This window comes from Thunnus thynnus, chromosome 8, assembly GCF_963924715.1.
Source record: "Thunnus thynnus chromosome 8, fThuThy2.1, whole genome shotgun sequence".
In the NCBI taxonomy this organism is placed as follows: Eukaryota; Metazoa; Chordata; class Actinopteri; order Scombriformes; family Scombridae; genus Thunnus; species Thunnus thynnus.
In genome coordinates, this window is record NC_089524.1 from 21,489,423 (window position 1) to 21,517,319 (window position 27,897).

The 27,897-nt window shown below is 39.9% G+C and overlaps 4 protein-coding genes across 9 annotated transcripts in view; 2 read left to right on the forward strand and 2 right to left on the reverse strand.

Annotated features, from left to right (window-relative positions):
* The first annotated feature begins 1,008 nt into the window (after positions 1–1,008).
* Positions 1,009–5,183, forward strand: LOC137188446 (L-selectin-like). 2 transcript variants are annotated; one of them, XM_067598115.1, is made up of 9 exons: positions 1,009–1,111; positions 1,199–1,261; positions 1,441–1,836; positions 1,915–2,019; positions 3,282–3,458; positions 3,637–3,813; positions 4,034–4,123; positions 4,220–4,241; positions 4,460–5,183. In XM_067598115.1, the coding sequence occupies exons 2-9, from the start codon at positions 1,234–1,236 to the stop codon at positions 4,503–4,505; spliced, it is 1,041 nt and encodes a 346-aa protein (XP_067454216.1). In that variant the 5' UTR covers positions 1,009–1,111; positions 1,199–1,233; the 3' UTR covers positions 4,506–5,183. The 2 variants fall into 2 exon arrangements, with proteins under 2 accessions (XP_067454216.1, XP_067454217.1); XM_067598116.1 differs by lacking the exon at positions 3,637–3,813.
* A 168-nt stretch (positions 5,184–5,351) lies between these two features.
* selp (selectin P) lies at positions 5,352–10,969 on the forward strand. Its single transcript, XM_067597134.1, has 15 exons — positions 5,352–5,452; positions 5,537–5,615; positions 5,701–6,087; positions 6,180–6,287; positions 6,384–6,569; positions 6,660–6,845; positions 7,364–7,549; positions 7,675–7,860; positions 8,038–8,223; positions 8,329–8,514; positions 8,661–8,846; positions 9,100–9,288; positions 9,377–9,565; positions 10,335–10,457; positions 10,555–10,969. The coding sequence occupies exons 1-15, from the start codon at positions 5,450–5,452 to the stop codon at positions 10,617–10,619; spliced, it is 2,445 nt and encodes an 814-aa protein (XP_067453235.1). The 5' UTR covers positions 5,352–5,449; the 3' UTR covers positions 10,620–10,969.
* A 206-nt stretch (positions 10,970–11,175) lies between these two features.
* Positions 11,176–23,901, reverse strand: lmx1a (LIM homeobox transcription factor 1, alpha). Its single transcript, XM_067597135.1, has 9 exons — positions 23,258–23,901; positions 23,117–23,153; positions 22,571–22,751; positions 16,577–16,797; positions 16,157–16,332; positions 15,142–15,219; positions 14,693–14,777; positions 14,154–14,333; positions 11,176–13,406 (listed from the first exon to the last, which is right to left on the reverse strand). Exons 1-9 carry the CDS (start codon positions 23,366–23,368, stop codon positions 13,264–13,266), a joined length of 1,212 nt encoding a protein of 403 aa, XP_067453236.1. The 5' UTR covers positions 23,369–23,901; the 3' UTR covers positions 11,176–13,263.
* A 1,082-nt stretch (positions 23,902–24,983) lies between these two features.
* rxrgb (retinoid X receptor, gamma b) overlaps positions 24,984–27,897 on the reverse strand; it is a 35,151-nt gene continuing 32,237 nt past the window's right edge. For all 5 annotated transcript variants that reach the window (XM_067597147.1, XM_067597144.1, XM_067597146.1 and 2 more), the window contains 4 exons: positions 27,242–27,374; positions 26,593–26,684; positions 26,314–26,419; positions 24,984–25,512 (listed from right to left, as the gene is read on the reverse strand). In XM_067597147.1, coding sequence (XP_067453248.1) covers positions 25,365–25,512; positions 26,314–26,419; positions 26,593–26,684; positions 27,242–27,374 — 479 coding nt within the window. In that variant the 3' untranslated portion in view covers positions 24,984–25,364. The remainder of the gene's footprint in view (positions 25,513–26,313; positions 26,420–26,592; positions 26,685–27,241; positions 27,375–27,897) is intronic.

The following is a 27,897-nucleotide window of genomic DNA, read 5'->3' on the forward strand; positions in this document are numbered from 1 at the left end:
ACAAGCTACAAGTGGTTTTAGTCAGTATTTTAAAGAAAAAGATGATTTCAATAAACCCAAATTGTTGAAAAAAAGATGAAAACACCCCGTGCACAGCAATGCCTCTCTCCTGGGTGCCGGCTGATGCAGGGCAAGTTACAGAAAGTCAAAAAAGTGTTCCCTCCCTTCCTCCATTAAGACAGGTATATCCAGTCTGTAATAGTATTCTCTCCCTATTTTTGAGATGTATTATGATGTAATGTTTATTTTGAAATGTATTATGTATTTTGTACAGTACCTATTATGAGTAAAGTCTTGTATTTTGTACTCTATGATATATGGTATTTTATGTAAAGGTGTGCATGGATGTACTCATCCTCTGTGATATTAGAGATGGGATAACTGCATCTCATTATCTGTGGATATGAGTCTTATGGGAATGTATGTTTATGTCTGATTTTGTAAGGTGTAATCATGGCCTGTTGTTTACCTTTTTTGCATTTGTATTAGAAAATGAGATGCTGTGTGTGAACTGGTTTGACCCTCTATTGAGCAATCAAGCACAGAGCGAATCTGATGAAGCAATGTGCGAAAGGCGTAGTTCGCTCCATTTGTTTTTTAATGTAATTCCTCAATAAATAGTGTCTATCCCAGTATCCTGGTGTGCTCTGAAACCCAAATTGTGTTCAAGTAAAGACAATAAAAAAGCAGCAAAAGTGACCCAGAACATGTAATTAAGTTGCAAAATTATCCCTTTTAAACTCTTTTTTGGGGTGATCATTTCTTTGACCCTCACTGTGCTTTACTTTCATTTTAAATTTTGTTTAATTTTTGCCCACCTTTACCAGAAACATGGCATTTCCCAGAATGTCTGTTCAAGTTTAACAAGTCATTAAGTCATTCAGCTAATCTATCAACACCTACATTAAGTCTGTACAGTAAACATCCATGTATTCTATGATAATTGTGCTGAATGGCCTAGACAAATATAAAAGCCTGACACTGGCCCCTGCTTGCAGCAAACTAACATGCACGTGCTGTACCGCGGTGGTGTAATGTTTTATGTTTGATATGATTAGAAAAACAAGGATTTGGAAACAATTTCATTAATATAATACAATACCAATTCTAGGTAAGTAAGCAGGTTCTTATTCATTTACTTTCCATAATGAATTTGTTATATGCATTACTATTTTGCCTTCTGATTATTTTTCTTTAGACAGACAGCAGGTGTTTGTAGGTCACTCACTAAAAATGAAGTGGACACTTATCCTCCTCCTTGGTGAGTACTGCTATTAACAATATGGCATAAATATATATTTGCTGGGTTTTGATCTGTTGGCATGAGACTTGAACATGAAGATTATCTGTCAATCAATTCTGCTTAATATCACATTATGAGTAGTCCTTAAATTTTTTTCTTTCATAATATTTTTATTTTTTTATATTTAATACTATTAGGTGGCCCCTTAGCTGAGACTACCTTAGGTTGGACATATCATTACTCACCCACACCCATGAATTGGACCCAGGCAAGACAGTGGTGCCAGACACATTACACAGACATGGTGGTCATCCAAAACCAAAAAGAGAACGACTATCTGGTCTCCCTGCTGCCAAACAAAACTAAAAGTCCATATTATTGGATTGGCATCACAAAAAACCACAAGAATGAAACTTGGACCTGGGTTGGGAATAACAGCACATGGATTGGTGAGCAGTCATGGGCAACAAACGAGCCCAACAACAACTTCAGCAACGAGTTTTGTGTGGAGATCTACACCAACTCAGGAGAAAACCGAGGGAAATGGAATGATGAGAAATGCATCAATAAGAAATACACGGCATGTTATAAAGGTATTCAAAGCTGGTTGTTTTTGAAGGTTGTTTCAAAACTGGGAGAGGTTGTTTTAATATTGCATCTTTTCTTGACAGCCCAATGCAATACAACTATATGTGGCAGAGGAAGATGCGAGGAGACCATAGAAAACATTAAATGCCACTGCGATCCTGGCTTTAAGGGAGACAGGTGCCAAACAGGTAAGGAGAGAGCTATTTGAAAATAAGTCACCAACTAATACCATGGGTAATGTTTATTTAAAGGATAGGGTCACATTTTTCAAGCCTATCTTAAAACAATACTCACATGTCTATATATACTATGAAAGAGTTTTTGGTCACTGTCATTGTTCATCCTGAATATACTGACTGTAAAGAGATGTAATTCCAATGTAAAAAATCAACAGTCCTCATTTTGTACAAAAAAAAAAGCATTCAAAAGTACAATGACGGTGACTAAAAGCTGTTTCAAATGGACATATGTGCATGTGAATTTTGTTTTACGATAGACCTGAAAAAACACAAACCTATTCTTTGAAGCGGCTGTAACCAATATTTCTACAGTACTTGCATGTAATAGTGATGAAGCCACAGAGATGTTACCATTCCCTAAGCTCAACCCCCCTCAGTTACTGTTGCCATGTTTGTCAAGTTTTCTTTTCCCGCACGGCTCATGTGCAGTTCACAATAACATTGTCAGATTTACCACATTTCCTCAGGAACTGGTGGAGACCAAAAACAGAGCTAAAAGGAGAGTAAATATTTGACTTACATTCACCAGATGGCCAGAGATACAATTCCAAATGAATGCTTATCTCGCTCTGTGACTGCTGGATGTGTAAACAGGCTAACACTAATTGCCAACAACTTCACCATGTTGTATCATATTGGTGGTGATAATGTCAGTGTTGTTTTCACAGCCTGTTTCATCTGCCCCCAAAGTGGCAAAAAATCCATTATCACAGGTTTAAGATTAACAAGAGGTAGTTCATGTTGATTATTTCTGTAAACATAAGGCACCAGTAAAATCTTAGATGTTGTCTGTGATGCTCTTATCCCCTTAGAAGCCTTTTGAAGCCTTTCCCAGACAATTAAAGTGGAAGCATAAATGAAAACTATCATGGTCAGCAAAATCAGGGGTTACTCGTTAGAGATGAGACCAGGTCTGTTTTTGTATTATTTTACAAATTCACATTCTGATGAGTTTTTTTAATCACCTCCTGAATATCCTCTGTATAGTACTGATTCTACTGCATTTCTTCAGAACATGACATTTGACTTGTCATCTTACGCATGGCATCTGTTTCCTCTGTTTCCTGGTGCCATGCAGGCTGGGAATCAAATTCAAAATACTGATCAAAATACTTACATCAGCATGTATGTGCTCTAAAAAGTGTAATGTTTTCACAATAGACGTTACATAACTGTGTCCCTGTTAAACCTCATCCTGTGTGTGCCCCCAGCCGTGGAATGCCCCCCTCTGTCTCAACCTAATGCATACCATAACTGCACAGAAGGAAACCAGACATTCAACTCAACCTGCCATTTTAAATGCAACCCGGGCTTCCTGATGATAGGTTCACCAAATGTTACCTGTGAGATCACTGGTGCCTGGAGCGGCCCGAGGCCCATTTGTGAAAGTAATTAATTGAAGTTATTTAAATACCTTTTAAACAAGAGTAATTTATTGCACAGGTTTTTCTGTTTCTCTCACAAAATACTTACATCAGCATTTATGTGCTCTAAAAGTGCAATATTGTCACAATAGACGTTACATAACTGTGTCCCTGTTAAACCTCATCCTGTGTGTGCCCTCAGCTGTGGAATGCCCCCCTCTGTCTCAATCTAACGCATCCCATAACTGCACAGAAGGAAACCAGACATTCAACTCAACCTGCCATTTTAAATGCAACCCGGGCTTCCTGATGATAGGTTCACCAAATGTTACCTGTGGAATCACTGGTGCCTGGAGCGGCCCGAGGCCCATTTGTGAAAGTAATTAATTGAAGTTATTTAAATACCTTTTAAACAAGAGTAATTTATTGCACACGTTTTGCTGTTTCTCTGTCCAAATGATTCTACTTCAACTGGAAGTTATTGTTATCATTATTGGCAGCAGCAGCAATGGCCCTAGTAGTAACTTGTTTTAAGGAAATAAGTATAACTTTGACAAGTATTGTATGACTCAGGATAAAACTGTGTTGTATTTTCTCAGGCTATAAACAAGCTCTGTTGGCTGTAGCTGGGTGTGGAGCCCTCACTGCCTGCTGCTGCATCTGTTTTTGCTGGATGAAGCGCAGAAAAAGTCAGTGTTTCTCAATTACACTTCACAGAAATGAGATGCAATGCAATCATATTGCAATAGACCTCAATAATCTGTTCCTCTGTACATTTCTCACAGGAAAGAAACTTGCTCAAGAAAGGTCAGTGTTGAAATTTCTGGCACTTGTCCAAAGCAGCTCCACCCTTTATGCACTCTATGTTGATGTTCGACATTTCATAGTTAATTTTTTTTACAAAAAATGTACAGTATATTGCTGTTCAAAAGTGTATTGATTTTGTCCTTTAAAATGCAAATTCTTTTTACTGTATCTGTAATATATATTATCTAGTAAATCATGTCAATGTTATTCATTCACAGGCAGCCTGAAGAAGTGACAAGTCCATCCAGTGAGGTTCAGGGATGAAGGCAACTGGAAACTTAGCTTATGTTTTAAAACAGATCTATAATCAGCCACATGCACTTAATCATGTTCATAGTGCACTAGTGCACAGGGCTGCAACTAACCATTGTTTTCATTGTCAATGAATCTACTGATTGTTTTCTTGATTAATCAATTATTCGTGTAGTGTGTAAAATGCAAATTGTGAGAAATGTCCATCACAAGTTCCCAGAGACCATGGTTACTTTTCAAAATATCTTGTTTTTTCCGACCAAAAGTCTAAAACCCAAAAATAACCACTTCATTGTCAGAGGAGTGTTAAAACCACAAAGCTGGAACCAGTAAATCTTTGTGTGTTTTTAATTAAAAATTGCTTAAACAACTTTTCGTTTATCAAAATTGTTGCTGTCAATCGACTAATCATGGCAGCTCTACTAGTGAACTAATTATAATATTAATAACCTTTTCGGGCTGCACAGGCTATATGTACCAGGATATGCCAGTATGTGAATTGTTTTGTCTAATATACTGTATACTGTATGTTAAAGCTTAAATTTAATATACTGCTTGGATATTAAGTGTATACATGATAGTGCACATGTTAACTTAAAATATTTGTATTTAATAACACTAGCGTTGTGTTTCTGTGGTATTTTCCTTCTTTGTTAAAGATTACATTTGATTAAATAAATAAAATTGTTAACACCATTTGTGAGTATCTCTGTGGTTATATGTGTATGTGCAGTGTGTGCATGCATGTAGATGTGTGACCATGTGTGTGTTTTCCGATTGGAGTTTTATGGGTGGTGTTGTGGTTTTCTTCCTGAGAGGAAGCTGTGGTAAAAGTGATATTGCGACATTTGACATTGACACATTCACTGAAGGACAATTAATGCCATTTTGCTTGTGAACTTCAGCCAAGTGGAGTAAATGCAATGACACGCGCTGAGTGACTAAAGACAGATCATATGGTAAGACCTGTAAAATATCAGTGTTGAACATTTATACATACATACACTGTACATTCATTCTTATATATGATCTTTCTCTTTCAGATGTTGCAAGAATCAGTAAATGTTAGACAAAGCCTGCATCACAGGGTGCTGATAGCTGCATTGATTGTACTTGCCCACGGTAGGTCTGCATAATCCTATAGACACCAAATTCTTTGCTTCACCAGTTCGATTTTGTCTCATCATATATATTTATCTAATATTAGACCTGAGCAGCGGAGGAGGAGCACAGGGATGGATGTACAACTACAGCATCAGTCCAAACCGTGAATGGAAAGAGGCCCGCAAGTGGTGCCAGCAGCACTTCACAGACATGGTAATCATCCAGAACCAGGAGGAGACTGACTTCCTCAACAGTATGCTGCCAAGTCACCGCAGTTATTATTGGGCAGGCATCCTCAATAAGACAGGAGAGTGGATCTGGGTAGGAACCAACAAGATTGTGTCTGAAGAGGAACAGAATTGGGCACCTGGGGAGCCAAATTTAGTCGCAAGCGACCACTGTGTGGAGATATACATCAAGAGGACAGACGACACGGCCAAATGGAACAATGCGGACTGCAAAAAAAGGAAAGGAACTGTCTGCTACACTGGTAAAACACACTTTATTTTGTTTCATGGACACATTTACTGACTCTAATATGTCTATAATATGCATATGAGATATCTCTCTGTATGTATTTAGTCTCTTGCAAACAGGATTCCTGCAGTGCCCATGCAGACTGTGTGGAGACCATAGGGAACTACACCTGCCGGTGCCATCCTGGTTTTCAGGGACCACGCTGTGAAGAGGGTGAGCAAACATTGTCATAATCTTGAAAAAAGCCATGAGCTCTCTCCGTGATAAGTTAAATAACTTATTTGTTTTCTCTTCAATACTTTGGGTCAGCAATCTCATGCGAACCCTTGCCAGATCTAGAACAAGGTTCTCACAACTGTTTGCATCCCTTTGGGTCCAGTCAGTTCAACTCTTCCTGCCATTTCCACTGTGAACTTGGCTTTCGATTGGTAGGCGCGCCCCAACTGCTGTGCCAAGCTAGTGGACGTTGGGACCACCCTGTTCCTCTGTGTCAAGGTATGGCCACTGGGTATCAATCAATGTAAAAATAATTGTTCTTTCAGATGTCCAAGTTACACAGAAAATATTTTTTACTGCTTGAGATAGTTCAACAGTGTCCAGTTCTGAACAACACCAGTGGAGGTAACATGAACTGCAGCCACCCTATTGCACCTTATAGCTACAACTCCACCTGTGAGTTCAGGTGTGACGAAGGCTATGGGCTCAGTGGACACGACCATACACAATGTGACCACACAGGCCAGTGGACAGCCAGTGTCCCAACATGTACAGGTTAGGTGATTGTCATTACCTTTGAATAGTAAAATTAGACCAAATGATGTTTTAAGCTTTATCATGATAAAAAAAATGATGCTTCAATTTTAATAATTCTTTGTGATTCTTCTGTGAAGCCCTATGTGAATGTTATTTTTGAAATACTCTTACTTAATACTCTGCAACTGTCACTTTTCTTGTGACTTCCTTTTTTGTAATACTCCTTTAATAGACTGATGGTCACCTTTTACTAATATTTAGCTGGCCTCAGTGTGTAGCCATATCCTACCCAGACTGTACCACAGATCAGATCCAGGTCACATCTGTTATCGCTTTACTTCACACTCATTTATTTCTGCATTGGGTAAACAACATTGTGGTTTAATGCGGGTGATAAGTTGCTGTTTCCCTTGACTATGAATTATGTCAGCGTTATTATTCATGCCACTACTTTATTCTCACACTCTGTTTATAAAAGCGCATTCATAATACAAAGCTGTTCAAGCTGACTGATTGATATCTGTATCCCACCACAGTGAAAAAGTGCTCCCCCATTATCTTTCCTGTACCGGGCAACATGACATGTGTGGACACTGTGGAGCCTTTCTCCTATGGCTCAGGCTGTAACTTCACCTGCCAGGAAGGCTTCTACCTGACTGGAGAGAACACAATCACTTGTCTGGCCAATGGACAATGGAGCAAACCTACACCTGCATGCAAAGGTCTGTAACCTTTATGATTTTTATAGTCATTGCTTTCACACCTCCCTGAAAGTGACCCAAGCTTCCCGAAAATATATAAAAATGTTCACTCCTCTGACAATGATTGACTCTTTCTTCTTTTACAGCGGTACAGTGCAACAGTCTAAAGGCTCCTCCCCATGGCACCATGCAATGCCAAGACCCTCTAAGTGTGTACAGCTATGGCTCAGTGTGCACAGTCCAGTGTGAAGAGGGATTTGATCTGATTGGCACAAACATGACAAAATGTTTGTCACAGGGCAACTGGAGTCACGCACTTCCTGTCTGCCAGGGTATGAGTACACACTAATTGCTGACTGTAGATAAGTATGAAAGCAGATATACAATCAGAATAAATGCTGCTCATTCTGTTCTCATTGCTCATCCAGCTCAGGGAAGCAACATCTTAAACATCAAGTAATGAAGTCACTTTTTCAAGTGTAAGTAATCTCTGTCTGTTTGTCTTCAAGCTAAGAGGTGCCGTCCTATCAATTCTCCCCCTCATGGCTCCTTATCTTGCTCTGACCCAAATGGTTCCTTCAGTTTTGGTTCTAAGTGTGTGTCAGCATGTGAGGAGGGTTTTCTCCTGAATGGAACAGCTATAACTGGGTGCACTTCCTTGAGTGTGTGGAGTGCCGACATCCCACAATGCCTGGGTAAGAAAACAGAAACATTTTCATAAGATAAGATTACATTCCAGTATCTCTTTACCACATGCAGCTCTGAAATATATTGCTGGTGTTTCCTTCTTTCTGTTCCAGCTAAAAGATGTCCCACTCTGACCTCTCCCCCTCATGGCTCCTTTGTCTGCTCTGATCCACATGGAGAGTTCAGTTTTGGTTCTCATTGCACATCAACTTGTGAGAGGGGTTTTGTCCTGAATGGGACGGCTGACACAGAGTGCACGTCTGTGGGCACATGGAGCACAAACATCCCACGTTGCTTGGGTAAAAAAAAATCCCTGCATCATAATCTGTTAATCATAAATCAACAGAAGAGCAATTCATTTAAAGGTTTAGATGCCTTGACCGTACTTCTTTACACTGTACACTATGGCTCTTGAATATCTCTCCTTTTCCCTGTTCACCTCCAGCTAAGAAATGTCTCGCTCTGAACTCTCCCGCTCATGGCTCCTTAGCCTGCGTTGATCCCCATGGAGTGTTCAGTTTTGGCTCTCAGTGCAACTCAACGTGTGAGCAGGGTTTTGTCATGAATGGAACTGCTGAGACAGAGTGTACCTCCGTGGGCACGTGGAGCACAGAAATACCCCGCTGTCTGGGTAATAAATCACATAAAAGAGAGTTGCACTTGAAATATATTCCCTCCACTCATTACTATAAATGTGTGTTTAAAATGTGTGTTTATATTAGTGCAAACATTCACTGGTTGCTTAATTAGCACAGCTATGCCATTAACCCATAAGAAGGGTTTGGCCTTGTAGGAAATACTCTTCTTTTCCACTTTGATTCAGATGATGAGGATTATTTGATGTGAAGCTGATGGTCATATTTTATGTCTAATGTTATCTACAGCACGCCCATGCCCCCTACTGGCCAAGGCTCCACAACATGGGAGCATGAACTGCAGCCATGCATACTCCCCTTTCAGTTATGGTTCCCACTGTGACTTTGAATGCAATAGGGGTTTCTGGATGAGAGGAACATCAGCTATGACATGCAACACCTCAGGCCACTGGAGTCAGGACCTACCCACCTGCCAGCGTGAGTTCCCACTGCCCAGCATTACCATAAACTTACTAGTCACTGTTATTTTAACAGCTGATCTTATTACAATTTCTGTCCTTTCCAGCGGTACAGTGTGAGACCATCCGTGCCTTGTCTTTACCTCTGTCTATGAAGTGCTCCCATCCCCTGGGGAATTTCAGCTTTGGCTCCGAGTGTCTTTTCACCTGTAAAGAAGGGTATCTTTTGAACGGCACAGGGGTGCTGTTTTGCTCCTCCACTGGGTTTTGGAGTGACACACTTCCTACCTGCACAGGTAACTCAATTTTTGGAATTATAGTGCTTCTTTTACTGACTGAATAAAAATACAGTTATCTTTGATTGGAGTAGTCTTTGTGTGCTATATGACAGTAGTCGTGGTTATTGATGAATAGGCTATCTAAAACAACAATAAGAGTCTGCAGCCATGCTAATGACTCTGTACTTAGGGCTTTGTACTAAATATGAACGTCAACATATTTACAATACGAGCATACTGATGTTAAGCAGGTGTAATGGTAACCATGTTCCCCATTTTAATTTAGCATGATAGCATACTAATGTCTAATATTTGCTTTTTGTAAGTAGCACAAACACAAAATACAGCTGAGGCTGGTGGTAATGTTATCAGTTTTGCAGGTATTTGGTCATAAACCAAAGTATTAGACTAATTGAAATTTTGTCCTGATGGTGATCAGGTGAACACCAAAGTGATTACAATTCATCCTTTGGTACACCATAAATGTGTGTACCAAATTTCATGGCAATCCATCCAACAGTTTTTGAGACATTTCACAGAAAAATGAAATGTGAACCTCATGGTGATATAAAAGTCAGGAAATCTGTACAATATTTCATGGCAATACAGCCAATAGTTGTTGAGACATTTCAGTCTGGACCAAAGTGGTGGACCTAGAGCCATGCAGTGTGGCTAAAAATATATATTACAAAATAATGATGAATAATCTGCTGATGAAGAAACATGCGGTGAAAATAAAACAAAAAAGGGAGAAGTTTATATTGACAGTGATTTTCCTGTGTTCCAGAGGAGGGAATGCCTGTGGGGGCCGCCATGCTGATGTACACTGGTGTAGGGGCAGCTGCTGCTGTCGTGCCACTTGCCCTGATAGGACTGGCTTTGTTGATAAGGAGACAATTCAAAAAAAGAGGTGAGACTGACTGTAATGAAGCTGCACCACTACACAAATTAATATACAGTTAACTGTGTTGCACAAACTGTGTATTCCTAACCTCTGATCTGTCCAGGAAATAAGAACATCTCTGATGTGCCAACATGGGAGGAGAGAGACAATCCAGCATTTGAGTTTTGATGGATTTTTTGTTTGTTTGTTTTGTGTTTTTACTTCTGCAGCAAATAATCTCAAATACTTTTGAGCTTGCTTGTATTATATGAAGCTTGCTAGTAATGATATCAATATATATAAGGATCACAGTTGGATTGAGTTTAATTTCAAGTAAGCAGATCCTTAAGAATTGCAATTGCTGAATTTTTAGATGAATACTTTAAACTTTTGTTATTAATAAAACTAGAAGCATGCTTGATGCACATATAGTATAGGTATAGCTTTTGTTTTATTTCCTGCTTGTATATTACTTTTTTTCTTAATGTCAATAAACTCATAAACCCCATTGTATGCCCCTGAATCATCAGCTGACTCACCAATACTGCACATCCAGCTTTCTGATCAGTGTTGGCTTTTTTCTTCTTCTTTGACAATAGAGAGATGACAGGAAATGAGTGTGTGTGTGTGTGTGTGTGTGTGTGTGTGTGTGTATGTGTGTGTGTGTGTGTGTGTGTGGGGGGGGGGGGGGGGGTGATGACACGTAAAAAAGGTCATCAACCAAACTCAAACTCAAGGAAGCTGCAGTTCACTGGTCAGCGCCCTGAACCTCTCGGCACATGAGGGCACCCCAGTGTTTGGCAGTCTTTTCAACAATGTTAAGTGTCAAGTGGTACAGTATGGGGTCAGTTTACCCACATTTGACCTCCTCCATAGGAACTAACTCTGTGGAGTCAATTGGGGCAGAGTGGCAGAAAACCTCTGAGATTGCCAAACAGCCACACAGTGTCAGTTTAGCACATTTAGTGGCCAGAAAGCTCTGAGTGGTGAGGAGGTGATCTATTATCCGTCTCTGCTCAGTGTGTCACACTGGGCACTTTACCACCCACTCAAAATATAAGACCTTTCATATTTTAGATGAAATACTTTTTACTTTCCTAATTTACTATGTGACTGTCTATTATATAGAATGGTCTCTATCTGTGCCAATAATGCGCAAGAAATATGTCCCCAGACTTTAAATATGTGCTGCAAATGGCCAATAGAGTATCTTCAGCAAAGCATGTGCATCTGTTTTGGCGCTGCAACAGCATGAAGCCAATTATAGTGGTTAAAAGACAGAGGGTTTGTGGCCTGTGGTTGGCATGAAGGGTGTAATAAATAACCGAACTGTTGACAGGAAACTGTTTGGCTACCGTCAGAATAATAATGAGGTTATTGCTACCTGCTGTGACCGTATGATCACGGTTTGATTATTTTTCACATCCCACCCACTGCTGCTGGCAACCATATATTCGTGCCAACTGCGCACAGACTTGCACACAAGAAGGGAAAAGGCCCCGCAGGTGACCACCTTGGCTTCCTTCCCTGATATTTAAGTCTGGCTTTTCTCCCTTCCTCTACCTCTAAAGATACAGGGAAATGCATCATGATACTTTAGTCCGTACAACAAAGAGTGTTGTTCCTCCTAACACATGAGTGTGCACACATGCCAGCAGACACTTAGAACAGATACAGACACAGATACAAAAACTGACTCAAAGAAACACACACACACACAGTATACTCTGCTGCACACTTCTTTAGCTCTGGTTGGCAGTAGCATACCACGGTGACAGACAGTTAGATTGTTCCTGACCATTGACTTGCGCTCTCTGCTCTGAAAGGTCTGATTTCATAGTGGGAAATATGAGATGGGTCCAGGAGAGGGTTCATGGCTGGGGCAAGGAGGCACTCCATATAGTGGAGCTTCATATCTCCGTGTCACCCTGGGCATTCTCCCCTGACACAGCTTTCAGCCCCTCCGTTGTATGGAGCCCCCTCCCTGGGTTTTCTCAACCTCCCTCCCCAGGATCGGTGCATTCCTGCTGGGCACAGTGCCTGGGTGGTCCTCTCCCTCCCGTCCTCTTTGATTGGAGGAAGGAAAAGGAAGAAAAATGCAGCGAGGGCCTTTGACCGTGAGGAGCACAATGTGAGCGTTGATGATGTCGGCGTGGATGTGATGCTTACCTGCCACTGACCCATACTGCTGTCATAGCCCAGCATTTACAATCTGATGATCCACCCAACAGCCAGGGGAAGATGCCTCGCTGACCCGTCACCTAGATTGGACTGATAAGGACTGAGGATGGACTGACCCGGCTCTAACCCTCAGCATGAATACCCCATCTTCATGACTAATCTGTCTGAGCTTTATACTTACAATGCCACACTTCATACTGGACTGATTCACTGTACCATAACCATTATTTATTGATCATTGTCGATTCATTCAAAATGAACAGCATACACACAATGTGAGAATAAATACAAATACACACTCAAACAGCTATTTACATTAAAATGCAATTATAATCTCTAACATTCAAACATAGTGAGAGAGGTCTGACAGTATCATGCATACACAGGAGACTTTTTAAGAGCCTGTGTTGTACAGTGGGGTTGTAAAGCATAAGAGGCAGTAGTGTAATTATGTTTATATGGAGGTGCCTGATTACCACTGATTTACAGTATATTGCATGGTATCACAGTGTACCCACGTCCCCTTAGTAGTAATTTTGCACCCACTTCCTCGACTACCTTGTGCATGGTCCAGACGGATAAATAATGCGACCAGAATGCGATGCTGAGTGAGGGAGATGAACTGCTTCTCACTGAGTCTGCTGTGCAACTTTCAGGAGGTGAAGTATGAGTCCTGCATGGAGTAGAGGCGGTCAATGGGGGTGAGTAGAGAGGAGTCACCCAGAGACAGGCAGTCGCTGTCAGCCACGTGACACAAAGGGTCATGGTCCATGTCACCGTACAGGCCCTTGTAACCTAAAACAGACACACATATATTGGGTTGAGTAAAAATATAATTTGGTGGAGTTGTAAAGAAATTTTATAGTGGTTTGCACTGTGAAGGTGTGGACAAATATAATTTTATATAATGTTCCATTTTTGTTGCAAGAGGTTGTAAATTCAGATCATTTTTTGTGGTTCTATTGTATGAAGTTATATTATATTTTAATGTAATTTTGTGGTTATTTTCTGTTTATTGTGTAAAATCCCTGGTACATGATTACCTTTGAAATAATTTTGAACAAATGGAAAGTCTTTTGACAATTGCCTGAGAGTTTCATGCAAACTGAAATATCTTCTATTCCAGTTGTAAAATTATTGTGTGCATACAAGTACATTTAAGGATGTTTTCTGACCTTTGCTTACCCATCATTAGCAACATTTTAGACATTTTTCCCCATAAATCAACTATGTTTTACAAATAAACCTTTCAACTGGCTCCATACTAAAAAGTAAACATGAGCTATACTTCAGGACAAGATTAAAAACGCTTTTAACCCCAGGAAGAAACTACTATACTAAGCTAACTGGGATCCAAATAAATAAGTAAATAAACTACTGTTGTGCATTTAAAATAATAATGTCATGACTGATGTCAGTTCCTCAAAAATAAAAACCTTTAAATCATTTGTAATTTTGTGTTTTTTCTCAGAATTACTGTAGTCACACAGAGGCGTAAACATGTGACTCTCAATCACAGTTTGACAGCACTGAGGTCTTTACCGTAGGGGTGCATGTGATCCCCTGGCATCTGAGGTGGGGTCAGGCCCTGTCTGAAGGGGTCCATGTCATAGTCCTGCTGCTCCACTGTGGTGAGTCCCATCTGCTGCTGCTGCTGCTGAATGTGGGAATAGGAGGACCCCAGATGCTCCAGCTCAGAGGTCAAACCGCCACCGGAGGGCGCTGTGGAGCAAAGGAGATCATGCTTACTGGTGTCTGTTTATGTCTTTGTTTTGGTGAGTGTTCGTTCCCTGTGCTACCTTCATGCTCTCTATTAACTGACTTTTGTTGCTTTCAAAACTTAAAATTTTCTATCAGTAATCTTTTAAAGCTTCATTTTGTTACTTTTGTCTACTGAAAGAGACTCAAAAAATGTTGAAAACATCTTGGATCAAAATTTAGTGCACATGTAGCATTTTCTTACTTTGAAAATTGATTCCCTTAACTGAGAAGGAATGGGTACATTTAACTATATACAAACTACACTGAGTAATGCAGTGTATTATGGACGTGTATTAAAACACTTTTCGACAGTACAATACCTGTGTGATGTGATGGATGTTCACGCTGCTCCTGAGTCTGCTGCTGTTCCTGCTGCTGCTGCTGTCTCCTGGCCAGTTTCTTCATCTAAAAAGACATCAAAGCTCACAAACAGGCCTACTGTAACATTCCCTTTCACTCCACAGTCCCTCTGCCACCCAGGCATATGAGTGTGTTCATTCAATTGCAAAGTATTAACAGTGAGGTAAAGGACATCTTTCAGTGGAGGAGGGAAACCACACATGAGCCCACTTTGTGAGGAAATATGGGGTTTAATCTACAGTGATCTTGCAGTGAGATGTCATCAGTTTCCTGTATGAGGAGATAACCAGGCTGATTTCCATTCTGGCATACAAACTCGGTGCAGAAAGAGTCCTTTTATTAGCAGCGCATATGACTCTGTGTGTGTGTGTGTGTGTGCGTGTGTGTGTGTGTGTGCACTTTGTATTACTTTGGCTCTTTGGTTCTGGAACCAGACCTGCACAACCCGAACACTCAGACCAGTCTCTGCTGCCAAGGTCTCCCTTACCTTGGATTAAGATTCAGGGGCAAGAGAAAGAAAGAAAGAAAGAAAGAAAGGAAGGGAGGGTAAAAAAAAAAAGGAAAATAGAAAGACAGAGGTCAGTTGAAGGTAAAAAAAAAAAAAAATCAGTATCACTTCACCTATCCACCTCAAACAAGGAGGAAAGTAGGGTATTTTGGGGAAAATAACAGACTACTTTCCACTACACATTGTTAAAGATGAAACCAGTGGTTTCCAACCTTTTTGGCTTTTGACGTCTTACAAAAAGCACTGTGTAGTCAGGGTCACATTTCAGATATCTATGAGTTGTTAGCAGCTCCACCAAATTGTGATTTTTTCCTCTAAACTTCTCACATCGTTTTATTTCAATAAATGTTCAATTGATCCAATATTTCACCAAAAATCAAAGATTAGAGAAATTGTCCAAAAACTGAAAACAGATTTGTGTATCAGAACTTTGTTTTTGTTTTTTTTCTTTCCTCTCCCATTAATCATCTAACGACCCCTCAGATTTATCTGGTGACCCTTTGGAGGGGCCTGACCCGTGAGTTGGGAACCACTGGACTAAACTAGCTAACAGTATGTAAAGTAGCTCCACCTCCAGCAGCTACAACAGTAACATGCTGCTTACACTGTGATGCTTCAGTATTAATAATTCAATGATGTCATTATATGTGTATATAATAATATATCAGTCAGAGGGACCAAACCACTACTTTTACTGCAATACTTTAGCTACATTTTGCGCTAATACTTGTACTTTTTTACTTAATCAGGACTTTTTATGTAGTACTTTTACTTGTAATGGAGTATTTTTACATTGCTGTACTGGTACTTTTACTTAAATAAAGGATCTGAGTACTTATTCCACCACTGTCTATATCCACACACACATCACACTGCACTCTCAGACAGTTTGGTGAATGCAGGATAAACATTCTACCTTTCGGCAAGGCTTGGATGAGACCTCAAAGGAGGCTTTAAAGATCCGTCTTTGTTGAGTGGTCAAAATAGTGCGAGGCCTTTTGGGACGTTTGCTCTCCAGGTCTTCTGATCTAATTCGTCTGCCAGTAACCTTCCGAGATTCCTCCTCCTCTTCTTCATCGTCATCACTTTTACCTAGAGGTGGGCAGACATTTTTTGAAAAGCAAATATTCACTCACCCATGCAAAATAAAGAGCCTGATTTATTTAGTTATTTTGTGACTTTTATCTCTATCTTCAAATATCTTGACACCGCATTGTATTGTCTTTGTATTTGTAGCTTCGTAGCAGAAATTAATTAAAAAAAAACAATAACAATAAACCCACGGTGTGTGTATACATGTTTTAACAGACACACACATACTGTACACTGCCTATACCTGTATCAGAGGAAGTCGGGCTGGCCAGACACTGGTGGTAGTCCTCTCTGGCACACAGTAACTGTCCCTCCCTGAGGACGCAGCGGTCTCCAGTCTGCAGGCGGCAGGAACACACGCTGCAGGTGAAGCAGCGCAGGTGGAACACAGCGGCCCCTGCACGCATCACCAGCTCTGCAGGAGAGATGGCCTCCGCACAGCCCCCACAACGCACCGCAAACAGACTGCACAGAGGGACAGGAGGGTAGGGGATTGGGGGGGGGGGGCAAGGGAGGAAATAGAAAGTGTGAGAGTTCAGTAAACAGAGGGTAGTAATGCTTTTGTTTGGCTGACTGGAGCTTAAATACAAACTCAAGGAGCCCTCACACCTAAATAAGAAGGGACTCCATGAGAAAAAAAAAAAGCTTGGGGAATGTTGCTGAGTCGAGCTGTCACTCAGAAAGACTGCCAGCCTCTTCCCCTCACCCTGACTTCTCCCCTCTCCTCCTCCTCCTCTTCCTCCCCCTGCCCCGGCCACTCAGACACATACCCTTAGCGTGGCGGGTGTGCGTCTTAGCGCCTGGCAACCAGGACTGGTGGGCTTAGCCTCAGAGACTGTTGCCGTGGCTCCGGCTGCCGTGTCCGAGGCTGTGCTCCTGGGGAGGCAGCAGAAAAGCTCTCGGCAGGCCATGGCTCCAGGCAGAGGGGGGGAATCAGATCTCCCGGTGGGAGAGGCTGAGCCGCTGGTCCTTGGAATTATCCGTGGAATTATCCCTAAGTCTGCTTAACCAGAGCGGGACAAAGACAGAGCCAGCCCCCAAGCAGCAGGACCATTGTCCGCTGGCTGGCACCACGGCATTTTGGGTCTGTCACGCAGGATGATGCGTCATCATTCTGGAGCTGCCGTTGTCTCCAGACCTGACTGGGTCACCAGACCATCAGCACAGAGGCATGAGAAAGTGACAGCTTTTTTCCCCTTTTTCTTGTTTTCACGTAAAAGATACTGCATGTGGCCCATTACTGATACTTTGTAGCCACTGGAAAAAACTAGGAGTAACTGGGTGAAGATGAAAAAATGAACTGGAATGATGTAAAGTTTGGTTGCATATTGCTCAGAACAAGTGTTGTAGGCTAGTCTTGAACAAATTATGATATAAAAACTTAAAAAATAGACATTTGGTATTTATTGGGACACATACAGATACTTGTCCAGGCTATGTGTCCCAGTGCAAAAACTGCAGCAGTTGTAGATGTTTTATGGTTAAAAAAGTGAAACAAATGTTATTTTTCCAGTCATTTTAATTAAAAATTAAACTGTTCATTTAGATATTTTATGCCCCTGTTTTTAGCGGATCCCTCTCAGACATTTATCATTATGTCTATCAGAAAGGAGATGGGAATAATAAGATGGTGCAAATGCTTAATCACAGGCTTTTTCATTCACAGATCCTGTTACAAAAGTTAATATATGCATAAAATATTATCATTTTCTTTAAAGTCACCTTAAAGTTAACTTTCAAATGAAACAAACATTGCATTTGACTTCCTTTTGAATATATATAAGATGGTAATTCAGTCCAATATTTACAAGCAAACAAAAACTCAGACGAAACATAAAGCAAACACCCAGGTTGAGACATCCCTGTCAAAAGGTCCAGAGCTGCAACATCCCAAAGCCAAACATTGCTGGGACCTCTTGCTGTGGGGTCGCTGGGGAAACGGTAAAACCCATTCCGAGAAGCTCAGGAGGGTCAGCCAGTCTGCTTGACCCATCCGAGCTGTCTGCCCCACGGCCTCAACGGTATGCGCTTTAATATGGCCAACATGCCGTCTGTGGTATGTGCATTCCTGTGGCAACAGAGGATGCATCAACGAAATGTTTTAAAAGAAGTGTGGCAGAGAAAATACCCGGAATCTTTCTGGGTTTCTGTGATGCAGCAAAGTAGCTACTTGATTTAATTTCTCAATATAACGCTAATGCTTGACGTCAGTGAAGAAGAAACATTAATGTTCATGTTCGGAGAATTGCTTTTCCATTTTCCAGTTCGTCTTATTATACCGAGTACTCTTAAGCGTTGTTAATGCAAAGGTAAGAGTACCTCCAATACTTATGGAGCAGCTCAAGGTGTTTAATATTTCAGAGTTTCCGTTGACATGATTGGCCCAGAGGCCCTGCCAGCTGAGCGGGAACACTCAGTCATGCTGGATTTAGGCACGGCAATTAGTGACAAGATCATTACAGAGAAATAAGTCAGCAACATCCAGCGCTCTGACACAGCCTCTCTCAAGGTAGATGCACTGTATAACAAGATGAGTGTTTAGCAGAAATGTACTCACACACACACACACACACACACACACACGTTGTTCTTGCCCTGACTTCAGTGCTGACTTTTGGCAGTCAGGCATACAGACCGCTGGTCTAGCGGACATGCAGAGAGACAGATCCTGTTTCTGGATCAGGTTAACCTGGATCCTTTGCCGAACACACACCATCAGGGACTGTGTGTCAGATACAGATCTACGGGTCAAGTGTACCACCAGTCACACTGATGTATTTTGACACACTGATCTGACGATCAATCTGCTGTCCGGTCCACCTGTCCACTGAGCCATTTAGGCAATCTAAATCTACTGACAGTCTAACCAACCTAAATATCACAGTGTCAGACAGGAATTTGCATACTGCTTCATTAAATTACAGTACAGTCTATTGTGTGTACTGCGTGTCCACCTGCTAGAGGTCAGGCAAACAGACTTATTTAGACTGTACAAGGAAGTCAGTAATATAATTTATTAATAATCCAAGATATTTCATTTTATTTTGGAAGTGGGTTATCTACACATAAATCTCATCATGAACACAACAGTTTTTTACTCCGTTAAAAAAAAAAAAAGTTAATTACTTATTGTAAATGTCGCCTTTTAATGTTGACTCATATGAGAAATATGAAAAGACAAATGTATTAATTTACTAAGAGTGTATTATATTAATTAGATTGTCAACTGTGAATCTTATTAACGAATAACTTAATTCAAAAAAGCTTGAGCTGAGATGATAAAGGAGTTTTTATAAATCTGATGAATATGGTCAATGACTTTCATGACTCTTTTAACAGATTCTGCTATTAAGAAATTTGGTCATAAAAAGGACTGACTCAGTTATTGATGCTCTGAATCACGTTATTCCCTATATTTATGTTCTGGTGTATTGCATGACTTCAAAATTGCTGAAGTTACACAGGTCAAGTAATTGATATACTGTACATTCATGCAAACAAATAGTCTTCATGAACATTTTTAGAATGACTCAACCAGTACTGGACAACAAGCATGTCAAAAAGATCAGTACTTCACAGAGTGCTTCAAGATCCCAATCTGGGTCTGTTTATTGTAAAAATCTTATTAATTTGATTGAACCTATTTTCATTTCAGAGTGTGAAAACCTTTAACACATTTTTATCTTTTTTCCTTTATATCTGTATGTGATATCATCCTGATGCTATTTAGTTTACTGAATGCATGCTGTTGTTTTTTTTTTTTTACTTTGAGTCAGACTATATTAAAAAATCCATTGGTTGTTTATCTTGTTTGTTTGATGTTCTTCCTTCCTGCCATGTTGGCATATTTTTCTCTATGAACCATCTACATGTTCTGGCATAAATCTATACAATAGTCATGACGTACAAAATAATTTGGCGATCCTGTACTAGTCGTCCTGTTTGCTCAGGTGATTCGAATACTGGCATTATTGCCTTATAGCTTCCATGAACAGACCACGGATTTACCACAGGAGCAATAACAAAAAACAAGGCGAGATTCAGACAGAAGATACAGCATGTGGTAGACAAATGTTGTCACAGTATGGAATAATTTGTCACTTCTGAGCTGGCTTCACACTAGTCCTGGACCAAAAAAACGCACAGCGAGAGAATCACTGGCTCAGTTTTAAAACCCTCATCATGGACAACAGTGGTGCTCATGTGTTATAAGGTGCCATAACCCCAGACAGCACAGCGAGGTGGGGGGAAAATAGGGGCGAACAGGGAGGTGGAGACGTGAGACCTCAGAGGTGGAGCTTTGGCACCAGGCCTCCTGCTAATTGGTCAGGTCAGATATCTTACGGTCGGCTGGGCGTTGCCCCATTGCTCCACACAGAGGCTGCTGTGAGCAGAGCTTTCCAGATGCCACAGCACATAGCGCCAGGGCTCATGGAGCGCACTGTCCACCAAAATAAGTTCACACCATCCTCAGCACCTCTCTTGAAGGGATGCGCCAGACCTTCTGACATATGGCTCTACTCCCCTAATTACCTCTCAAACCTGCTCATTTCTCTGTGTTTTAGCCAACTGCTATTATCTCCACTGATCCCACTAAGCACTTTGAATTGTGTGGTTTTACAAGAATCCACTCTGATTTCCATTTATCCATTAAAATACCACTTAATATGCTCATATTAGTGCTTGGTCATCATAAAGACAGCATATTTAACTGTTCTACTGACAAATACTGTGCTTGCAAATGTCATTTTAGTTGACATGATGGTGATGAGAAGAAGTTTGGACCAACGAGTGAGAGTGTAACATCCTCTTGTTTCCCTGTTTGCTTGGCAGAATGACCATCACTAAATTGTTCAGAAATAATGTGAGCTGCTGCCTGTCGGGGTGGGCAGTTTTTATCTTGGCTCTTGTTTAGGTGAGAGCATGTTTTGGAGGAAGGATGAGAGGATGAGTCGGTGGGTGGATAGGAGGGAGCCAAGCAATGGGTGATGGTAGGAGTTTGGGGAAGGGTGGCGAGGGTGGGGGGTGTGGGGTACCGACTCATTGGCGAGACCATATGTTGTCCCCAGCTTGCAGTTGCCACGCCAATGGGCCTCGAAATTTTAACACATTTTGACAATGTGTCAGTTGAGCTCTACCCCTGGTTGTGTGGTGGTGTATGTGTGTGTGAAGGTGTGATCGTGTTTTTTTGTTTGTATGTGTGTGTGTGTGTCTGGATGTACACTATAGTGCAATAGTGTTCTCACATTCCAGCTCCATCGCCACCCCTCCCTCCTACAGTCACCTTGTTCTCTTAGTGGACTGTGCCAAGTTCCCTGGAAGTCAGCTTACACCATACGTGCACATACACATAACAGTGTGCCGTACAGTTTAAATGTTCCAACAGTAAGGAACAGAGGCCAGCAGGTTAATGCGCAGAAAAATCTGCTCTCTTTGTTTCTTTGTTTCTTTGTGAGTGTTTAGCAGAAATGCAGAAATGCACACACACACACACACACACACACACACACACACACACACACACACACACACACACACACACACACACATACATACACACAAACACACACATTCTTAGCCAAGGTCAGATCCTGGACATGGACAAAATTGGTTTAATACACTACGCTTTTTGATCTCAAGCCATAAAATATATATTTTTAAAAAGCCTATAACAAAATATGATAAAACAAAATATGAAAAATGAGAGTGATTGTAAAGTACAAATGGATGTATTCCCATTTACATGAATAACATGAAACTATATATAACTGCAAAAATATAGACCTAGAAAGAAAAAATCTGATAATGATACACCTGCATAAATTTTCATCACAAGCAATGATGAAAATTGCAAAAACAAACAAAAAAGTTACTTTTCACCAAAATTTAACTAAATTATCTTCAATCAGTGAGTTAAATGAGACATGAATCATGGTCACATGATCTTGGAAGCTCATAAAAAATAAACTGGTTTTCCAGTCTTATTTTACTGTAGATGAATTGCTATTTCTGAATGGAGATCATCTGAGGATAATTTAAATTTAAAATGTAAAAACAGATTTAATATACTATCTACAAACTAGAACATCTCTTTATATTGAGTTGCAAAGCAAAGATGAAACTGAGAATGGTCAGAGCTGAAACGCAGGCTAATTTGTAATTTTAAGTGTTTAATGATTTCAGCTGTGACATCACGAGGAAGCAAAACAAGCATAAAGAGTTAGAGGTGATCACTCACTCCGCATAGTCCCGCTTGCAGTAAAGTTTGCGGTCCCGCAGAAAGCAAGAGTTGGTCAGCGCGTCCCCGCACGCCGCGCACCGCACACACTCCTCATGCCAGAGGCCGTCAGTGACTCTAAGCAGGAATCTGTCTCTGATCGGCCGGTGGCATCCTGCACACACGGCCCTCTGATCCATATCTGCAGTGATGGGAAATCCTTCAATTAGAACACTTTTCCAATCAGCAGCTGAAATATTGGCTGATTTGACAAACTGAGACAAACTGAACAAAGTTTAATGGAGGGACATCAACACTTTAACTCAATGTAATATGAGGAAAAAGTGGGTATAAATATGCAGTTTGTTTATTTAAAAGTCAGTCATGTATTTTGAGACATTAATTATTTTTGACTTGTTTAATTTGACGAAAGTTCGTTTAGTGATCACGTGCCTAAAATTGTACTAAAAATACAGTATCACAAAGGAAATTAAAAACACAAATTGGTACTAAATATTAAGTAAAGATGAATCATAGGCTATAATAAAATAAATCAAATTCACCTACCCAGAGATATTGCCGGCCCATCCACCATTGCAGTCCTCTAAAAAAACCCATTGTCAAATATATTTTTCACCAATGAATATGTGAAACAAAATTTAAAATAGCTCATTAAAGTTCACATTTTTAAGAAGGAGAAGTCCATACCTGTAAAATGTGAGCTGGCGGTAGAAGAGTGTTAAACTCAGATCCCCTCAGAGCATCTCCGGTGCTCAAAGTCCGGCTGCAACTTGCCGCTACGAGCGAAGAGCAGCGCATCAAAGTTTCTCCTCAGAGCTTCCGACGACCTCACTTATCGACGATTTAGGCTATCTATCAATTATCCTATTAGAAGTGAACGGGAAAGAGAAAGGGGGAGAGAGAGACAGACAGACATAGAGAGAGAGAGAGAGAGAGAGAGAGAGAGAGAGAGAGAGAGAGAGAGAGAGAGAGAGAGACTTCCTCCATGTGCAGGTGCAGGTTACCTCTCTCTCCCCCTCCCTCTTTCTGTCTCTCTCAGTCTCTGTCTCTCTTTCTCTCGCTCTCTCCCCCACATGCTGAATGCCACAAAGTTACCAGAGACGCACATTCTTTCATTACCAAACCAATAATGCATATAGTGTTCAGCAAGTAAAGTGCAGGTTAAAAGGTCATTGATACATACATTTCCCGTTTGTTAGATAGATAGATAGATAGATAGATAGATAGATAGATAGATAGATAGATAGATAGATAGATATAGATAGATGTCATAGAAGAGAAGGTAGAAATCAAAAATGATAAAATAACTATATAAAAGTGCTATAAACTGAATCATTGTATCTATTCATCAGTTTTTATTTGATTAGGTTTCTATTTTATAATCTGTCAATGGTCATTATTCGGAAAAAAAGAGATAAAAATGTATTTTAAGGCCGATATTGATATTTGAGAGCTAATAAAAACAAATATCAATATGTATATACATATCGCCTGATTTTTATAATTTTTTAATGTAGGCCTACTTTTTTTTTTAACATAAACACATAGCCTAATATTAACAAACATTTTTGCAACAATGTTTCTAAAATACTTAAAACATATCTTAAACATTTCAGTACTACAATTGATTGTAACATATCAACTGTATCATATATGCTGATAATGATATCTGTGATAAGTAAATATCAGCTTTATCAGTCAGACTCCACTATATTCAATATATACTGTATATATTTTTTTTCCCTCTGTACATTTACATTCCCATGTGGCGTCTTTACACCATCGCAGGTTGTTTGTGATGAAATGTGCTTCCCCGATGTTGAGGCCTGTAACTGACAGAGGCCATGAGGAGGAGGATGTTGGAATCTGCAGATAGATGGAAATCAAACATGCCATGAAGCATCTGTCTTGTCATGTGGACACTCCGTGGACGCCATCTAGTGGCCTTACAACAGTCGATTCAGTCACCCTAAAACCCCCAAAAAGTGCTTCTCAACTGTTGCCTGTGAAATATCAAAAGAAAAATGTACAACGTGAGCTGCCAAGATTGATTAGATTTGACATAAGAGATATGTATCAAGACATGTTGGTCTCCTATTAAAAATGATTTATATTGTTGATTCAATAATGTCCTGTAATGTATTTCTTGTGTCTCCTGAACTAAACCCTATAATAATGTCCCTTGAAGTGTTTTAGTTGCATAAGAAATAAATGCTCATTTGTGCTTTTTGGTGATTTTATGGCATCAAAATGGTTAAGTTTGCATATTTTGATCAATTCATGTAAAATATCAATCAATTAAAAATATTGGCACTGGCTTCAAAAACCAAAATCAGTTGAGCACTAAGGGTGATGAACAGTTTTATAATATACAAGTAAAAAAAAAAAGACAATATGAACAACACATTTCACATAAATTTTTAAATAACTTTATTCTGTAAGAATTCTCAAATGTGTTTTAAGAAATGCAGAAATGTTTTCTGTTTTTATACAATTCCTCTTTGAATAAAATATGATTCATTTTCAAATTGCATTGGGTTGCTTTTAAAACGGACACCTGAAATTATCTATTTACAAAAGAAATCTGTTAACAATTCTATTAGAATTTATTTCAACAGTGTACTCGATCCTCCCCACAACCTCAAAATAACTTTTCAATTTTAATTACTTTTTTTTTTTTTTTTTTGCTTGGTACAAAATACGCAGTTTTACAATTTGAATCAAGTCTTTTTTAATCCATCTTCATATCACTGACAACGTGGGAGTATATACAGGGGGAAGAGGGGGACTGGTGTCATGTGATCTGATGTGGTGCCTCCAGCATCTCCATCAGGAAAGTGTCGATAGGCGTGTCGCCAATCAGCTTGAAGAAGAACAGATGCTCCAGGCACTTGAGGCCGATGGAGCGCAGGGCGGGCAGGCGGAGCAGCAGCTTGGCAAACCTGCCGGCAGGAAGAGGTGATCATCATTTTACAGCTCTTACTGAAACCAATTTTCTGGAACATGATTACCAAGTTTATCATTAAAAATCTATAAAATAGCATCTCATTTAAAAAGATACTAATATTTTGTTGACATTTTGTTAGATTTACACAAATTCTGCTTTAGGAACAGTATTTTGTAATATAATTATTTCCATTTTATGAGACTTCATACATGTTACATAACCACATTCATCCTACAACTAGATACTTTATCAATCTATGCAAAACAAAATGAAACATCACTTTGAAAGGGACTGTTATTCAAAATGAGTCCTTTTACTTTTACTCATACATAAGTATAATTTGCCACTATTGCTTTCATATTTTATCTAAGTGAAAATCTGAATGCAGGAATTTTATTTTCAAATGAATATTTGTATATTATGATATTAATATATTTTCTGAAGAAAATGATTTTAATACTTTTTCTATCGCACCAATATTTATTTATTTATTCATCTAGTTAGTTTTTGCTCTATGAATTATTTCGTAGTGTCTTCAGCTAAAGTAAACTGACAGTGTGGGCTGTTATTTCTCAGCACCTAATGATCTTTTTTAGCTCTCCAGTAAACCAGTCTCATTGAGCAGTAACACCACTGGCCTTTATCCATTTAAATCTAATGGAGAGTTTTAGTTATTCAAGAACTGTGCTGTAATGTAATCTGCAATCTTAACCACTAAGTACAACCCAAAGCAGCAATTAAACAATGGTGTTTGTGTTTGATATTGATTGATGCTGTAATGTAGTCCAGTTCCTACCTTCCAGGCTGGTCTGGGTATTTCTGTTTTGTGTACGACTCCAATGATGCGTAGACCTTTTCCCTCAGGCCCTCGACCTCTGGTGGGTTTGAAAGACCTTTTGCATCTGAAACAAATATAGTACATACTCTGACTCAGACACAAGCACAAAGTAACCCCTCCTGACCTCCTATAGAACATCTACCTCTGTACATGAGGCCAAACAGAAATGAAAGCCACAATATCCCAAAATCTGTGTCTTTCCTGGACATTGCATTGGTGATTGGAGGCTGAACTGACCTGGGTTGAAGAGGACGATGGCTCGCAAGCAGCCCAGCTCCGTCTTATCCATCTGCATATCTTTCATTTTGGATACCAACTCTGTCAGGACTCTGCAGGAGATCAAAAGAATAACATTAAAGAGTTTTAACATTGTAGGTGAATGAATCAATAACTAAAATATATGCACTTTGCCCCCATTTCTAAGTACATATTTGTTTTATTTCTCAAAGACTAAAAATTCTACTTAACTTGAGTGATGCCACAAGATTGTATGTGAGAAACTAAAATGCCTTGTTTTCAAGGAAACCAACAGACAAATGTTACGTATGATACAATATGATACGATAAGATACGATATGATACAATACACTTTATTGTCCCTGTAGGGAAATTTGTCTTGGTCTTATCATATAGCTGCCTCTGTAGTACTAATAATAAAAAACAAACAACATGTAAACACGGCAACACATACTGTAGCATATCACAACCACAAATTAAACAGATTACACATATTGCACAACCACTCGCATCATATCAAAAATCTTTTACACAACCTCACACATCATATCAGGAATCTATTGCACAACCCTGCAGCCTCATGAGTATGTGTGCAAGCCACATTTTTAACAGTTAACCATGACTAATTTTTGCCTTATCCACTACCTACCTATCAAAGATGGAGCCCACTCCAGCACTGTGGGCGCTGCTTCTGTGGACGTGGAGGCCCGTAGCCAATAAGATGCCATCTTTTACCGTGACTGAGCGATGCGAGAACGAGGCGATAAGCAGCTCATTCCAGCCTGGAAGCAAAAAGCAAACAACTGTGATCTCTCCATCGTTTTTGTCTATCCCTTCGTCACAGTATTTCTCAAGTTCCTGTAAATGATACATGTTATTATTTCTGGGGACAAAATGAGATCTGCCAAAAAAAAAAAAGACTTGATAGGTCTGTAATGCGACTTCTTCTTTCAGGCCTGTGTGTGAAATCTCTCACCAGCAGAGGTCAGTGCTGGTGTGGCTGCAAACCGCACTGTTGGGACTTGGCAAATAGTCTGGTTATATTTGGTTTCACTGCTCCATTTAACTAGATGGCAAAAATATGTTGAGCAAATGTAAAAGACTTAAATAGACTGCTTGCTGGAGAATGAATAACTACCCTGAAGGCACACCACCACCAACACCACTATGAGGACAAAGGGTTGTAGAAAGGCCTGCTCACTCTGAAATGTACGTGTTTATCTTTGCATGCACATTAAGGTATGTAGATATACAGTTTGTTTGAACTTGGAGGTTTTCAGACCATGTCTTTTCCATGCATTCTTG

Excerpts from the sequence above, each read along its gene's own strand:
- LOC137188446 (XM_067598115.1), top strand. The coding sequence starts at position 1,234 with ATGAAGTGGACACTTATCCTCCTCCTTG. Across the intron at positions 1,837-1,914 it reads ATACACGGCATGTTATAAAG|CCCAATGCAATACAACTATA; the intron begins GTATTCAAAGCT and ends TTTTCTTGACAG. Across the intron at positions 2,020-3,281 it reads GGGAGACAGGTGCCAAACAG|CCGTGGAATGCCCCCCTCTG; the intron begins GTAAGGAGAGAG and ends GTGTGCCCCCAG.
- selp (XM_067597134.1), top strand. Across the intron at positions 6,288-6,383 it reads GGGACCACGCTGTGAAGAGG|CAATCTCATGCGAACCCTTG; the intron begins GTGAGCAAACAT and ends ACTTTGGGTCAG. Across the intron at positions 9,566-10,334 it reads CACACTTCCTACCTGCACAG|AGGAGGGAATGCCTGTGGGG; the intron begins GTAACTCAATTT and ends CCTGTGTTCCAG.
- lmx1a (XM_067597135.1), bottom strand. The coding sequence starts at position 23,368 with ATGCGCTGCTCTTCGCTCGTAGCGGCAAGTTGCAGCCGGACTTTGAGC. Across the intron at positions 16,798-22,570 it reads TGCAAGCGGGACTATGCGGA|TCTGTTTGCGGTGCGTTGTG; the intron begins GTGAGTGATCAC and ends CCCTCTGTGCAG. Across the intron at positions 14,334-14,692 it reads ACATCCATCACATCACACAG|CGCCCTCCGGTGGCGGTTTG; the intron begins GTATTGTACTGT and ends TTTGCTCCACAG.